At 34.3% G+C, this 16072-nt stretch overlaps 1 protein-coding gene across 3 annotated transcripts in view; it reads right to left on the bottom strand.

The window, feature by feature from the left end:
- The window catches only part of LOC109840558 (protein MICRORCHIDIA 6-like), an 18462-nt gene extending 3673 nt beyond the window's left edge, over positions 1 to 14789 (bottom strand). The window contains exons 1-13 of one of the 3 annotated variants that reach the window (XM_020409248.1): positions 14426 to 14789; positions 10116 to 10473; positions 9962 to 10036; positions 9836 to 9870; positions 8380 to 8458; positions 8166 to 8255; positions 8024 to 8099; positions 4606 to 4684; positions 3882 to 4016; positions 1805 to 1903; positions 1376 to 1468; positions 1162 to 1308; positions 549 to 635 (exon numbers count right to left, since the gene is read on the bottom strand). In XM_020409248.1, coding sequence (XP_020264837.1) covers positions 549 to 635; positions 1162 to 1308; positions 1376 to 1468; positions 1805 to 1903; positions 3882 to 4016; positions 4606 to 4684; positions 8024 to 8099; positions 8166 to 8255; positions 8380 to 8458; positions 9836 to 9870; positions 9962 to 10036; positions 10116 to 10473 — 1353 coding nt within the window. In that variant the 5' untranslated portion in view covers positions 14426 to 14789. Of the gene's footprint in view, positions 1 to 548; positions 636 to 1161; positions 1309 to 1375; positions 1469 to 1804; positions 1904 to 3881; positions 4017 to 4605; positions 4685 to 8023; positions 8100 to 8165; positions 8256 to 8379; positions 8459 to 9835; positions 9871 to 9961; positions 10037 to 10115; positions 10474 to 13337; positions 14054 to 14093; positions 14381 to 14425 lie in introns of those variants that run through there. The other 2 variants (XM_020409249.1, XM_020409250.1) reach the window with 2 other exon arrangements.

Genomic DNA, 16072 nt, shown 5'->3' with positions numbered 1-16072 from the left:
GGGGCACAACACAAAAAAAAGTCTTTTCACGATTTATCTTTTATCTGAGATTTTGATTGTAATGTGGACTATATCAACGAAAATCTTCCAAATATATTGTGATCAATATGCTTCTTTTTTCTCTTTGTCCTGACATATTTAACAGTTCACAACAAGAGTATAACAGGCTCAAACATCAAATGATTATATTTCTCTTAAACTGACTGTGAAACTAGCAAAGATCTACAAACGAATAAAAACAGAGAGGGGATGGGACTAAGGAACAGGAAATCAATTACTGTCTGTAGAAATATATTTATACACAGTTAAGATCACCCTGGGTACTATTTTTCACCAAGTAAACTGGTCACTTGATGCCATTACTGAATCTCAAAATGAGCATAAACCTCAAAGCCATTTTAAAGGGAAGCGTGGTGTACAAAGTTCTCTTAAGCATAAATACAATCGGGGTTGTTGGTTGTAATATGCAAAATAAGAGTAAGCATTTATTCAGGTATTTGCTTGTAAAACTTTCAATATATCCACAAAAACAAAAACAAAAAACTTACTAGTATAAGACGGTTCTTGTGGTAGACATTAAATCCTTGAACATCAACATTTGGAGCACCGTCTTCAAATCCAATGGTAGTCAGCACCTGAAGTAAGGAATAATAATAACTTAATTAGCACTTCTACATGAATCACAAAATCAAGAAATTAAAACCAAAATTATGAGAAGTTGTATTAACTAATTTTCTAACTAAATCATGCTTCTAAGTACCTTATTTGTTTATTAACAGAAGTCAGCTTCTTAAAATGTTGAAGGTATATCCTATCATACAGTACTTTTCAACCACTAGAAGGCATCAGAACCAGCCAAATAAAACCAATGGTGCAAGGTGAGGAAACAGACAAAACAATGAAGAAATATCATTACATGAGAACCGATGACGTCATCAGCCAGCTATTAAATAAGTGGACTTTAGGCATTTTGTTTTACAATAATCATCATTCAACAATATTCAGGGACACTTCAAGATTCCAAGATTTTAACTCACTTTATAGAAAGGAGTGTATTTCTGACATCAGAACTTAGCAAATGATAGGCAATAAGTAGAGTTGCCGAGTATCAACAAGGGATTGTAATCAACAAGATCAAGTTATAACAAGTTCAGCACCAACCTCAGGGTATCCTTCAACTTGTGGTCTATACATAACGCACTCCAAGTATATAAGATCGTTAACTACATGATGTTGCATGACTACTTCTCCACGCAAGATTATCTTAAATGTTTCCGGCACACGAAGATATAAGATAGATGAATATGCCTGCAGAATTTCAAGTTAGTATAAAGAGGATATCCTTTTGTAAATTTCTAGTTGTTAAGACCATTACCCGAAGAGAATACTGTAGTCTAGTAGCAACATTTTTCTTGGTCAGCTCATGGACTCTGTTCATATTCTTTTGTGTTTTGTTGATCAGGATATCCTAAAACAAGAAAACAAATGATTTCTGGTAAAATAACACAAGCTCCATATATTAAAAGAACCACGAACGAGTGACATGACAAAGATTGATGGAAAACATGGGAAGGATGATCAAGAAAATTAAACAGAAAATAATCTTAGAATTGTACTAGAAGGTGCCTCGCTAAATATTTTGGCCTTCAATAGACAATTAATAGAGACAATTGTTCTAGGAGAAGTTTCTTGATAAAGATATAGAATTTGCGAACTTCACAAACTATGGGAAATAAAACTGCAAGAAAATATAGAAGTAGTAGAAGAAAAAAGTACACGTAAAAAGGAAATATTGAATGCCGACCTTCGGATCAGATTGAAAATCAAGCTCCATATCCCCATCATCACTATACCACAGGTTGAACACTATTACTTTCGTACCGTGGTGTCCTATGTCGCTGAACTGCTCATTAAATCCAAAGCAAATGTAAATAAAAAATACTTGTTAGCAGCAGACTTGTCTAAAAATATAAAGCAGAAAAGATCAGTTGACATTACTAACGTGGAATGTATTGGACAGAATTACAAATTTATGCTCCTGAGGAACTAGCTAAACTAGAATAGCCATAATAGAAAATCCAGCCCCAGTGAACTGCTTAAGAAATAAAATAATAACTACCATGCGGGAAAGAGGTGCCTTTTAGCACTAATATGTAGTAAAAAGGGAATATTAAAGCAAATATTTAACTGGGAATACAAAAAATTGTCAAGCATGTGTCCTATATTGAATTGGATGATTCATCTCACACTTAATAGCTTATCAAGTTGAGTGTATCAACATAGTAGAAGCTGAAAATGCAATACGCCAACTTTCCGATAAGATGTGACTAACGGAATAGTTGGAAAGCATATAAAACAAATATTAAATATATATAGAAGTTTAACAAGAAATGTGCAGAAACTTTTCATGAAAAAATGGCATGTTCATCAAATTAAAGCTAACACATACTACATACTTTTCAGGCTTAGCTTTTTATAAGTTCCACACCACTCGCTTTGATTCTAAATTGTAAATTAACAGGGATGGTATTGCTTCAATTTTTGCACATTGACGTCAAATCAATATAATAAAATTTTAGACAATAATTTGTAATCTCGAAGTAAAACTGTAACAATGCAAATCCTAAACAGTTTGTCAGGTCACTCATAAAAGAGTCATCGAATACTAACCCTCATTACAGTTTTGAGGTTCTAGTACTTAGGAATTAGGATGTGTGCACCACACAAACTGGTGTATGAATTAGATTCAAACACGAAATGTAAGGTGTTTTCTTTCAGTACTCCAATATGAAAATTCCTGATTCCGAAAACATGTAGCATGGCCCTTATCATTTTCTTTCCTTTCTTCTGACCATGCCATGTTTCCTCCTCTTTTTAAGCAGTATTTGAAGCCAAAATCAATTATGATCAAAGTGCAACTCCCAAGCTGAGGGGCCAGCATTAAAATGGTATAAATGACAAACATACCCAAACTCGGGTGGTAATCGGGTTGAGTAGAATGGAAAAAGGTCACATCAGTTTCGGTTTAATATATATGTCAAACCCACACCTAATAAATTTTTTACCAGGTCAAGGACCTCTACCTATTAGGGGTGGGCAAGGGCCGGGTTGGCCCGTGGAGGGCCAACCCGGGCCCAGCCTGCTGTGGGCCATAACCTGGCTTGGCCCATTTTGTCCTGGCCCGGTCCCGGTCCTAGCCCAGACATTAGATAAAGAGCTATCATAGCTCCACATTTTACATTATACCCCATTTAAAATATTACATTACATCCAACAATCTATTCATTGCTCTTATATTACATAAAAAATAAATAAATAACAAAACTGTAATGAGGAGTAATTCATGAAAGATATCATAGTTCAAGTCTATGTCTAAAACATGAGACCTTAACAGTTGGTACACTCATAAACATCATTTATCACAATATTCAGAGTTTATAATAATTAAAAAGTAAATTAAATATAATCAAACAAGTATTAATAAAAGAAATATAACCAAATATAATAGTTAAAAAATAAAAAGAAATGACAAACCCATGAGCCGGCTGTGACCCAAACCAGCGTAGGCTGGGTCCAACCTTGCCGGACCGGCCATGGGCCAGCTAGGTCCACAGACAGACCCAAGACCATGATTCTCGGCCTGCCCACACTGACCTGGTCGCCTGGATCGAGTCGCGGGTGGGGCCTGACACGGCCCATGCCCACCCTAACACCTGTCCCTACAGTACCTATACTCAAACTCTTGATAACTGGATACCCACAATCGATACATCTACCCTCGTTACCAACAAACTAAATCACTTTACTTCTGAAAGGTAATAATAAAAGACTTGCATCATAACGAGGGTAGAACAAATGTTAGCAAGTAATATGAAGCTTACTTGCTCCAACAGCTCAGATTCTGACACAAAGGGGGACCATCTCAAGAGAGTAGACAAGTTGGTGGAGAACTGATTTTCATCAGTACGCAATTTGCTTTCAAATGCTCCAGTCGATGGATTGAACTCATAATCTACCTGCAACAAGCGAACAACACTGTATTTAGAAGGAAAAAAGGAAAAGAAAGAAAGAAAAGTGATATTAAAAATGGGTTTTCATGTATCTACCATTAAAATATTTTGATACTTCCTCCTTCCTCTCTCCCCACACATCCAGAACATACTCTGGTCAAAATCCAATTCAGAATCTAGACCCAAAAGGGGAGGGGAACAGTAGTAGTCTGGCGAGGTGGGGAGAAGCAAAAGGCGAAGGGTTAGGAGTAAGGGTCTAATAAATTACTAGAAAAATAAGGTCTCATAAATTGTTAATTTTCAAAAAGGAGACTCGTCGTATTCAAAAAAATTAAAATCTTTAGAAAAATGGAAGTATGTCAATTTGATTTGCTAAACATGATGGATGGGTACACAAATGGGTATGGATATGACTTGGCAGGTAAATGGCAAATAACAGGTTACAGGATAATGTAGGTCGGGATAGTGTAAAAAAACCTATGACTATTAAATTGCACATACTATATGCTTCCATGTATGTGCAAAAGAAGTTTTTACCTACTGAAACAAGACAATGAAATACAAACAAATAGGAGGTTATAGTTGCTGAACTTACCACTGGCACCACTATATCATCAGAACCTGTTTGTCTTAGGAAGGTATAAGAAAGGAGCCCAACACTTTGTGTTAACATCCTGGTGAAGGTTCCCAACCAAGAGATTAACTAAACAGAAAATGAAGAACGAACTTCTAGGAAATATGTGAAATACAAAGACAAAAAAAACCCACGCAAATCAACATCATAGCAGTGCCCAATACTTTGTCATAGACGTGTTTAAAAGAAAACATTAAGCATTGAGAAACATTAATTGAATGAACAAAAGTTATTTGAGAGAAGTTGTACCATCAGAGTAAAACATAGACAAACAAACAATCTAGAAGTTGTACCATAAAAGTAAAACATAGAAATATGAAGGATGAACTTCTCAGAAATATGTGATTTAGAAAGACAAAACACACAAAGAGAATCGGACATCATAGCAAGGCCCTCTTAAAGTTCATCTAACCATTACACCAAAGCTCCGAATGGTGAGAGTTGAGGATTATATTTTTATATCCCCGCAGGTTGAGCGCCCTTTTAATGAGCCAAAACCTAGACTCACGCAGCGGTGTCAATTTTTTAAAAAACTGCTTTAAAGTGGTGGTCGTGGGATTTGAACCTGGATTGCTCTGATATTATCTTAAATTAAGTTCCTCTAACCATTACACGAGTTCAAACTCAGAAAGGCCCCTGTGGTTTGCGCTGTAAATCTATTAAACCCCCAGACTATTATTTGGATCTGTTAAGCCCCTATGTTTTTTATTTTGAATCTATTTAGCCCCTATGGTGTTTCTCCATAACTAAAAAAAAGGGTATTTTTGTCTTATTGAATCTACTTTTTAGTTATGGAGAAACACCGTAGGGGCTAAATAGATTCAAAATAAAAAGTATAGGGGCTTAATAGATCCAAATAATAGTCTGGGGGCTTAATAGATTTACGACGCAAACCATAGGGGCCTTTCTGAGTTTGAACTCCCATTACACCAAAACTCCGAAGTTAAGGTGATGTTGAGGATTCCATTTTTATATTCTAATAGGCTCAATATGTTGTCATAGACATGTTTAAAAGAAAACATTAAGCATTGGAAAGACACTGGATGAACAAAAGTTATTTAAGAGAAGTTGTACTATAAGAGTAAAACATAGACAAATGAAAAATCTAGATACATATGATATTGCATATCCTTTTCTCCTCCCATATATGAATACATCATTTTTTAAACTTAAAAAACTTTGAATATAAGATTGACACAGAAACTACTGGCTAAAAGATAACTTGAACGGAAGTCGATTTCTTGGATAACCATACACTCTTCATCAGCAATCATCCAATTAAACTAATGGGGAGACCATCTTATCTAGCTTTCAGTTCAACCCTGCAAGTGTAAACACATACTTGCAGTAGATAATAGCTATAAACAATAAAATTGTTTCAAGGTTTATCCACGTCTATTTTTTTTTATTACAAATCTGACATGTCCAATAATTAATATTGGTCACCTCATCATGGCAGTATCCAACAACCAACATGTTGTGACGCGGTATCCTTATAACTGCCTCCTCTCTCTCCACGGGTAATGGACAGATATAGAACTCCTGCAACATACAAAAGTAAAGCTTAGTGTATGAACACATGTTATTAGTAATCTAACTTTACTTTTTTTGTATCCATACAATCACCTGGGACCCCAGAGACTTGAATGATTGAACACCAACTTTGAGAAACATAGCTACGGGTGCGTGTTTACAAGGTTCATAATCATAATTTCATTTTGTTCATCCGGAATCACATGACATCGTTTGGCTGTAGAGAATCGAAGAAGATGTATTAAAATGAAACTTATAAAAAAAAGTACAAATGATAAGTAGATTATTATCATTGATGTGAGAGAAAAAAATGGATATGCCCCATTTTCATTTGTAGGAGTCCCAAGTGAGCGCAATATTTAAATTAGCCACCTCATTACTGTCCTACAACTGAAACTGGGGGCACATCCATTTTTTTCCTCAGCACAATATCAAGCACTCTTTCTGTGCAACTTCAAATAACCTACTTATCATTTCTACAATCCTTTTTTTAAGTTTTATTTTGAGGGATCTTCAATTCTCTACAGTAAAGGAATGTCCTTTGAGAATTAGTGAGCTAAAGGCGTTTTCTGATGTTCCTGATAAGCAAAATGAAATTATGCTTATGAATCTTGTAAACACAAAGCCTGCAGTTGCGTTTGTCAAAGTGAGTGTTTCTATCATTCAAGTCGCTGGGTCTCAGGTGATTGTATTGAGACAAAAAAAGGGTAAAGTAATATTACTAATAACATTAATTCTTACAATAAGCTTTGCTTCTTTATGTTGTCGGAGAACTTTATAGGCCCATTACCAACGCATAACACAAAACACACACACACACACACACACACACACACACACACAATACATTCACAAAGAGGCAGATATAAGGATATCACATCACCCGGTGTTGGTCATCGGATACGGTGATGAGGAGGTGACCAAAATTTAATTCACTTTTTGTTCGCATATCAACTTTTCTGTTTTTTGTACAAATTTCTCATGCCCCCCACCTGTGGCATGGCATGTCCCACATGTGACCATGTACATGGCCTTATCCATGTAACCTATTTATTATCAAGTATAAAAGATGTGCACTACTGGTTATATAAGTTCAACTGAGTAATGGATAAAAATGCCATCCAACTCTTGGCAATTTCACAAAGCCTGATTTTAACCATAAGCCAATTAGAGGATGGCATTAGGGGCTGTTTGGTTCCACAGACAAACACACACACACACACACAGAGAGAGAGAAGAGAGAGAGAGAGAGAGAGACCCCTTGGAAAAAATACTGAAACGCCCATTTCGAAAAGAGTTTTTCCGGTTATTTTCCATTTCTCTTGTTTGGTCCAGCAAAAAAGAGGAAAACGCGTCCCAAAACAAGCCATTTGGAAAAAATACTGACACACCCATTTTGAAAAGAGTTTTTCCAATTATTTTCCATTTCTCTTGTTTGGTCCAGCAAAAAAGAGGAAAACGCGTCCCAAAACAAGCCATTTTTTTCTTAAAACCCAGAAACCATTTCCGAGCTCGGAAATGGACTTGGACTGGAAAAGTGTAAAACCTGACAACAGCATTTCTTTTCTTGAAATTTATTTTCCTAGAAACTAACTAAACAGCCCCTTAAGCTAAAAAATGCTGGTGAATCTCCTTAAACTTCCCCAAGCACCAGATCCTGATGACAAATGCTTGCATGAATGGTTACATTCGCAGATTGATTTTAAAAGTGAAGTTTTAGTATGCCACTATGTAGTATCACAGGCTGCAACTCTCAGAATGACAAAGTAAATCAAAGAAAGGAAAATATCCAAAAACATACTCTGTACATAAAGGATATATAAGTACCAGAAATGAACAACATTACCTTTTATTCGAGCAACGGCTAAAAACAATCACATCTGCTCCAAGTCTCATAGTACTAGTCTTGAAACCATTTCCATCTAAAAAAATCAGGCAATTTAGTTTAGGAGCAACATAGGTCTATGCATAAGCAAAATTGTACATACACTGTCCAATGGTAGCATCTGATTGTTTATCGGAAAATCCAAAACTCATACATCGTCTCAAGGATTCTGGATCCATTCCACCTCCATCATCTAATAGATTTGTATTTAAAATATCAAAGTCAAGTTGTGTAAGCTTCTAATGAAGAATTAGGAACTGACTGGGTAGTAATCGCTAAACTAGCATAAGATAAATGAGGAGAGTTAGACAACATACCATGAATTAGCAAAGCCGCTTCTCCATTCCGCGGATTAGTGAATCTGTCTATAATTACAAAAGTGGCCCCATTTTGAACCTATACAAGAAAGACAACACGGTTATGAATATTAGTGGGTTACATCCTGGTTGTGACATGACACTGGAGTGAACCACACGAAGCACGAATAATGATGGCGTTCAAAAGTAACATTCACAAAGAGACAAAGTAATATTACATAATACATTGTATAATGTAATACAAATATATACGAGAATTTTGTCTGCATGAAGCATGAGTTGCAGCTTTTCCATCCTTTTCCTTTACTGCCTTGACCATTGTTTTAGTAGATCTTATAGGTCTGAGTCGTCTGACACAAAAAGAACAAATAACAGGCTTCTCATTTAAATTTTTGTATCATCCTTCCCTCCTTTGTCATATGCGATGATGCAGTTCACGAATGAAATTTTAGGTAATAATAGACTGTTTAATGGCAAGTTTAGAGTTATTGAACATAACATTTCACTAAAAATTTAAAAAAAGAAGCTCGCATGAAATACATCATGAATGTTAGATAAATAAAGGTCTTAGTCTGTTTCAAAAAGAATTTAATTCGCATGATAGAGAAATAGAACCAAAGCAGGTTCTGCTCCTATTACTGTCGATATCCTCTAGCAGATAAGGAGAATTATTGTAGATCTAAGGGGTTATAAGAGGCAGGATCGCCAACTCACGTATCATCAAGTTCATGACTGACAGTATTTAAAGTTTAAAGACTCACATTTCTGAGAATTCACGGTGTCTTGTGCATTGAGGCCGTTTAAATAACATGGAAACAGATTACAAGATAAAAATAACTTCTGTCACAAATGCGGAAGCTAATGAGCAATTACAATCTAAGTACAAACTTAAGACCATCTGGGGATAACATCAAAATGAATTAATAAAAAAAGACCTTTATTGCTGGCAATGAAAATCTTCTATTCACAGGAAAATGTGACCAAATATAGACAACTCTGGTTAATTTCTTTAGTTCATTACTCATTACATAATCTTCTATGAACATTCACTTATTTCCAATGAGATGTCGTCATTTCCCTGAAGCAAATTTTGGAGGTTCCTGTATCATACACTTCAAGTCACCTGGACTATTGACAACCTTATCTTATGTCCATGTAACACTACCTATGTAAACCCAGATTTGGCTGTTAGTCAGCAAGGTGATAAATACCACATGTTAATTTCTTGACAACCATGATATCAATATATCTTATACTAGCTGATAATAGATAAACTATGCTCTGATCGCTAACTTCAAGATAATTTATAAAAGTTGCCCCCCAATCTCTATTCCCGGTACTTTTTTCTTTTCTCGTTCTCTCTATATCTGCAATTTTTTTATAAGCACCACAAGCTAACAAATATTGAACAAAATTCATGGCAGAAATATATTCAAGGATATAAGGATATTTTTACCTCATCAATCGCATTGTCGAGCAGTTCAGCTATGGCTGCAGTTTTAGAAACAATATTATTGTTATATTAGTGAATTGAACAACAATAAAACTGCAATATTTGACTGAGAAAGCACACAAGACACACCACCAAAAGCCCACTTATGTGAAGTTGCATTTGAATGAAGAAATTTTGGATGGATGCGCAAGCGATTTTTGCCATCTGTGCAATAGAAAAGGGTAATAAGTATCAAGCATATGATGTACTCCAAAAAAATAAAGAGAAAGGGAAAGTAAAATACTTTGATGTACGGGAGCACGAGTCTGTCCAACTTTGTAGTCCCCAGACTTCCAAAACTGCCGGCAAAGTGCAACTGAGGAACCAGGTGATGAAGATGCAAGGCATAACTGATCAGTAGGATTTCTCTCTTGGTCTGCTATGTAAGAACCGTATGAAATGCCGTTAACTTCATTAGAATTTATTTGTGCTTGAAGAATTTGTTTTACATAAAATTCTTCATGGTCTAGCTGATTATGTACAACTTCACAGTTTGCATTTCCCTGGATCGTATCAGATGGTAATATAGGTTTAACGTCTTTGACACCCATTTCTTCATCTTCCTCATCACTGGATATGTCGATAAACTCAGGAAAGCTCATCTAAAGGCAAAAGAATTAAATGTTTCAACAACTAAAGGCAGATAACCAAGAATAATGCCTTCTGCAAAAATAATACATCATAAATTTTGCATCGCTTCCATGTCTTTGTACAGTCCATACAGGTTCAGAAAAAATATCCTTTGAAGATTTATAATGTGAAGTACTTCAAAGAGCCAAGGAGCAGCACATCACGTATAAGATAGAATTTCATTTCCATGCAGAGATATTGCAAAGCAGTACAATAATGTGGTAACTAAACAAACAAATAATTCCATCATTTCAAGAGGCAGAAAAATTCAAAATCAACAAATAATATACACATCTTGTTAATACAAGTAGAACCAGCAGAAAAGGAACCTTAATTATTTGGCTATAGAGATCAAAAAGAATGATTAGTAGTAATAACAGCAGAAGGAGGGGGGGAAAGAGAAAATTAGGGGGAAACAGCAAGTGAAACCTATATGCAACAAAGAAAATAGGAATGAGAAAAGCGGAAGAGGAAAGAAAGAAGACGAAGAAGGAAAAAGAGGAGAAAGGAGGCAAGGGAAAAAGAAAAGAGAAGAGAAAAGGAATAGCAAAGAAGTGTATCCTTGTCATAGGCGAATGCAACCAAGAACAAAAAATCAAGCTCCTAGATCCAAATTACTGACCTTTTTAATTCTATTAGCTCATCTAAATTAAAAAACACTAGTAATAATAATATTTTGTAAGCCCACTATTGAGCCACAGATGCAGGCAGTCATACGCGGAATTGATATACAATGTCTACACAGATCCAACCACTTCATTGGGATGTCTAGGCCCCAAGTGGTTAAATACCCCACCCCCACTTTAGTGTAGACCTAGGCTCGCAGAGATGCAGAGCCGATCTTAATGAATCGTCCATTAAGACCTGTCAAATATTCTTGGACTGCAGCTTCTCCAGGAAACAAAATCATGAGACTATGAGAGCTATTAGACCTGAATGCTCAATCAATCAATAAAACCTCAAATTCAAATTTGATAATTTGACATGCACAAAATGATTCAGCATTATATGGACCCATATTAAATAGATAAACCATATCCAATTAATAATATAATCTCAGATGATTTTAATAAGCCTTTGCAAGTTCCAGTGTATTATCCACTGAAACCAGCTTTTGGCATCACGAGCAGCTTTGTTAACAGCTTTTTATAATGAGTTAGGCTGAAGTACCAAAGAGAAGTAGCAGAGTGGAGCATGCAGATTTTTAGCTCTGTGTCTTGGTGGATACTCAAGTAGCTCATAGAATTTTTAGCATGCGGAAGAGAAAGGAAACTAATGGAGGTGATTCTACATTTGGAACATACAACGTAGCACAGTTGTACAAATTGTCAAAGATTCCAAATAAAGTGGATTCATAGTGATGCATAACGATCGTGGACCGTTGATCTAATGCAAGTTATTCATTATTTTCACTTTTTTGGTAGGTTCTAATTTTATTCTATGTAATCTTCTATTTTATTTAGGATTTCTTTAGGATTTGATTTTGATGTCTTCTTCTATTTTAGCTACGATTTCTTTAAGATTTGATTTTAATATTTACTTCTATTTTAGTTAGGACTTTTTAAGGATTTCATTTTGATAACTCCTTCTATCTTAGTTAGGATTTTATTTGATTGCATCGATGATTTTGTTAGGTTTTAATTTGATTAGGAGTTTGATTTGCTTCCTTAATTATTTAGATGTTTTTCGCTTCAATAATAAGATTTGTAATCCTCCACCAAGAATATACCTTGATTAATAAAATTTCTGAATTTTGAGAAAATCTCTCTTCTAAGCATGTGAATTGCTTGTGTTTTGGCATGTAAAGTGTCATTGATGTGAAGCATTATTAGGACATTAGATGTGTGAAGCCTAATTATGTATTAACCCTACTCTTTCAAATCATATCCCTCCATCCAAAAGCTACTTTAATCAACCCTCCCTTCGAAAAAAACCTTATTCCTCAAAATATCCTTCTCCTCAAAATTAACCACTGTTCTTTTTTGTTCCCATCACGTAGGGCACATGAATTACAAAACAAGGAAATAGATGTATTCCTAAGTTTATGGAGATGGTTTCTATCTCACAACTACTCAAACCCCTCTTATGGATATAGAATCAATTGATGTGTTAGCCCCACATTTGAAAAATGGTGAGAGAGTAATTGATGTAATTCAGGTGGAGACTAATGGGATTTATCCTTTTGAGACAGAAAAGACTTCGCATCTCATAAATATCACTCATGAATCTCCTTAAGTTGCAGTTCTCTGGATTGTAAGTTAGGTGAGTCATCGAGACATTAATGTGCTTGTATAACAGATCAAGAAAACAAGATAATTATCTCCATGATAGCCATAGCAATTAGAGACGGTGATGACCAGTATCACAACATCTCCTCAAATTACTTAATACTAGCATTATCAGGTAGTTTCAACAAAAAGACAGGTTTAAAAGGTAAAAAACAGCTTCAACAGGTACTAAGAAAATTCTTCGATCTTAAATAAGTACACTTATTATTCCCGCAGTCAGCCAGCTTGAGCCTAAAATTATCAAGCAACAGCTTCCTTCTTTCACATACTAAAATCAAATCTCAAAGTCCAACTTTAATTAACATCACTGAACACAAAATGTGAAAGAAATACTGAGAAAAAGAAGAATAATAGCAATATATGACAACTTGCAGCTCAATGCATTGCAAATAAATCTAGCTTCACAAAATGTGAAAGAAATACTGAGAAAAGGAAGAATAATAGCAATATATGACAACTTGCAGCTCAATGCATTGCAAATAAATCTAGCTTCCTAGTGGTATATCCATAACCGACCAATATAGGAAGAAAAAAAATTGCCCGTATACCTATATATAGTCAATGGCATTCCTTCACCTCATATCCACATGAAGAAACACCCTTGCTAAGAAATTTGAGTTAGCCGTTTGTTGAAGGCAGTAATGAAAATAAAAGAGTGTCTTTTGTTGCTCATTGTTGCAGCAACAATGTGAATTCAACAACAGATGTCACGGCTGCATAAAATTGCTTGATTGACACGCTTAAACAACATGTACAGTCATTAAAACATAATAAAACCAATTTTACATGTTCTAGTGGCAAATCATTTACTTATATCTAGAATTATTCATATGCCTGAGTTTATATAAGACACAAGGTCTTCTTGCTCCGACACTGCAATAACATACTAGTGCTTTTTTCGTTCAGGATTTGGAGTAATTGGAATTGCATACTGTTCTGACAATACCCCACCAACCGTATATAAGTCTAAAAACACAACACAAGGAAAATAGTTGAGCATTAACTGATGAATTCATAAATTAATAAATTCAAGAATAGAAGTCCTCTTGCCTTCTAAAAGGAAAGGGAAGAAAGAAAAGGAAAGGATGCAAGAATTGTTTAACTTAGGATTAAACAAATAGGAAACATTAAAACAAAGGTTGAGGCCAAGGAAACTACTTAGTCTAAAGAAAGAGAATGAGGTAAAAAAGAAGAAGAGAAATTGGAAAATAGGACAAGGGAGAAGGGAAAATTTGTAAATATTGTGTGAAATTCTCTAAGGAACTCACATGTTACCAACAACAAGCAAGTACTAAGTCACTTACTCGCCAATGAGCAATGGGCTTCAACTACCTTCTCAGTTCATTCCCAGCTCAAAATTTTGAAATCCATCAGCAAATTTCACCAAGCAGAATACTTTTTCCACAGCAGAACAAGTAATAAAGTAATAATAATCTAAAAGTGTCGATTTTGAACAATGTAAAGATCACTTCATGCAAAACCCATGTCAGAAACCCATCTAAGAATAAATAAAAAGGCACAATGGGAAAGTGCAAAAACTGCTCAAGAGCAAAATCTAAAAAGGACAAGGTCAGTTGTTAATTGTTTAAAAGAATGTGTATGCAGTGGCAAGTGAAGTAATTAGTTAGAAACATACCCTCACAACTGAAGCTAAATTGGTTCAATTGGGTAGAAATTCCTCTTTGGCTCTCAAAAAAATCAAGAATCAAGATCCCCAAAAGCACTCCCAGGGTCAAAACTGTAAATAACCAAGTAAGGAAGCCCCCAATCCAAAGATGCCTTTTGCTAGGGTTTTCAAACTATCCTCCTTGTTGAGAATCAAAACCCTAGAGTACTCTTTCTTCCCAAATCCCAAATATAGCAAAGGAGAAGAAGATGAAGAGAGAGAATTGGGGGCAAAAGAGTAAACCAAGGAAAAAGTGATTGAAGTGAAGACTTAAAAAAGAGAGAATACCTTTGGAACTAAAATTTTCAAAATCTTTGAAAAAGAGATAAAAGTTATAGTTGGTGAAGGAGAGAGATTTCTAGGGGGTGTTTTTATAGAAGTAAGATAAAAGTTTGATTTTCTTGGTAATATATAGAGAGAGAAAGATTTATATCAACTTAAGTTAATGTCCAGTAAACTTTCTAACTACTCATTTATTAATATAAAAAAAATTCATATTATGCAAGGATCCTTAGGTAATATGAGTGGCTAAAAAGTTTGGTGGACAACTTTTTGCTATCCACTTAAGTTGACATAAGTTTGTTATTATATATATATATATATTATATAGTAGGAATATGGGTATACTTGGGCCAAGGATCCTTATGTAGTTGATGTGGACACATCTTGTCCATACATCACACCTTGAAGTTGGTGAGGCTCCATCTTTCAAGGTGTGATGTATGGAAAGCAATGTGTCCACATCACTACCAAGGATCCTTGGTACACAGTATACCCATTTTTCTCATATATATATATATATATATATATATATATATATATATATATATATATATATATATATATATATATATATATATATATATATATATATAATATATATATATATATATATATATATACTATATATATATATATATAAACTGTAAAGAATAGATTTATTTGCACTAAAATTGTAGAATTGCATTAACTATTCAAAGAACAACAATAGTCAACCAAAATCTGTAGATAAATTTATACTTTGTTGTAAACCAATCAAAATTTAAGTATATTTATGATGTATTTGGATAAAATAAGTTGAAATAATAACATCGTGATTCTATACTATTAGATGATGATATTGACATGTGTGAAAATATTTCTATTAAAAAGTGTTATCAAATTGAAACTACTCTTAATTAAAGAATTTTAATAATTAAATATTTTGTAATCCTAATTAAGTATAATTATTTATAAAAAAATATCTGATAATTCATATTCTAACAATAAATTGTTTATCCTAATTAAATTATGACAATTCTTAATTAGAATTTTAAAATCACATTTTAAATTCTATTTCCATATGATTCCCTCATTTAAAATTAGACGTTATCGTGCATATAAATTTGTTCCTTTTATTTCCAATCAAAAATATTCCTTTTGTTTCTTTAATTATAATAATTATAATACAATTGTTTAAATTACAAAAATAATTAGACATTATCCTTAATTTAAAATGGGCTGGCCCCTTTTTTTGTACCGAGAGGCCCAAACAAGACCAGTCAACGCCAAATTAATTATGGCTAATCAAGGAAAAAGATATAGACATTGAGTCGCGATGTATCCTGCATATTAAAT

Source organism: Asparagus officinalis, chromosome 5 (genome assembly GCF_001876935.1).
Source record: "Asparagus officinalis chromosome 5, Aspof.V1, whole genome shotgun sequence".
In the NCBI taxonomy this organism is placed as follows: Eukaryota; Viridiplantae; Streptophyta; class Magnoliopsida; order Asparagales; family Asparagaceae; genus Asparagus; species Asparagus officinalis.
The sequence above is the reverse complement of the archived record's forward strand: the minus strand, read 5'-3'. Positions and strand labels throughout refer to the sequence as shown.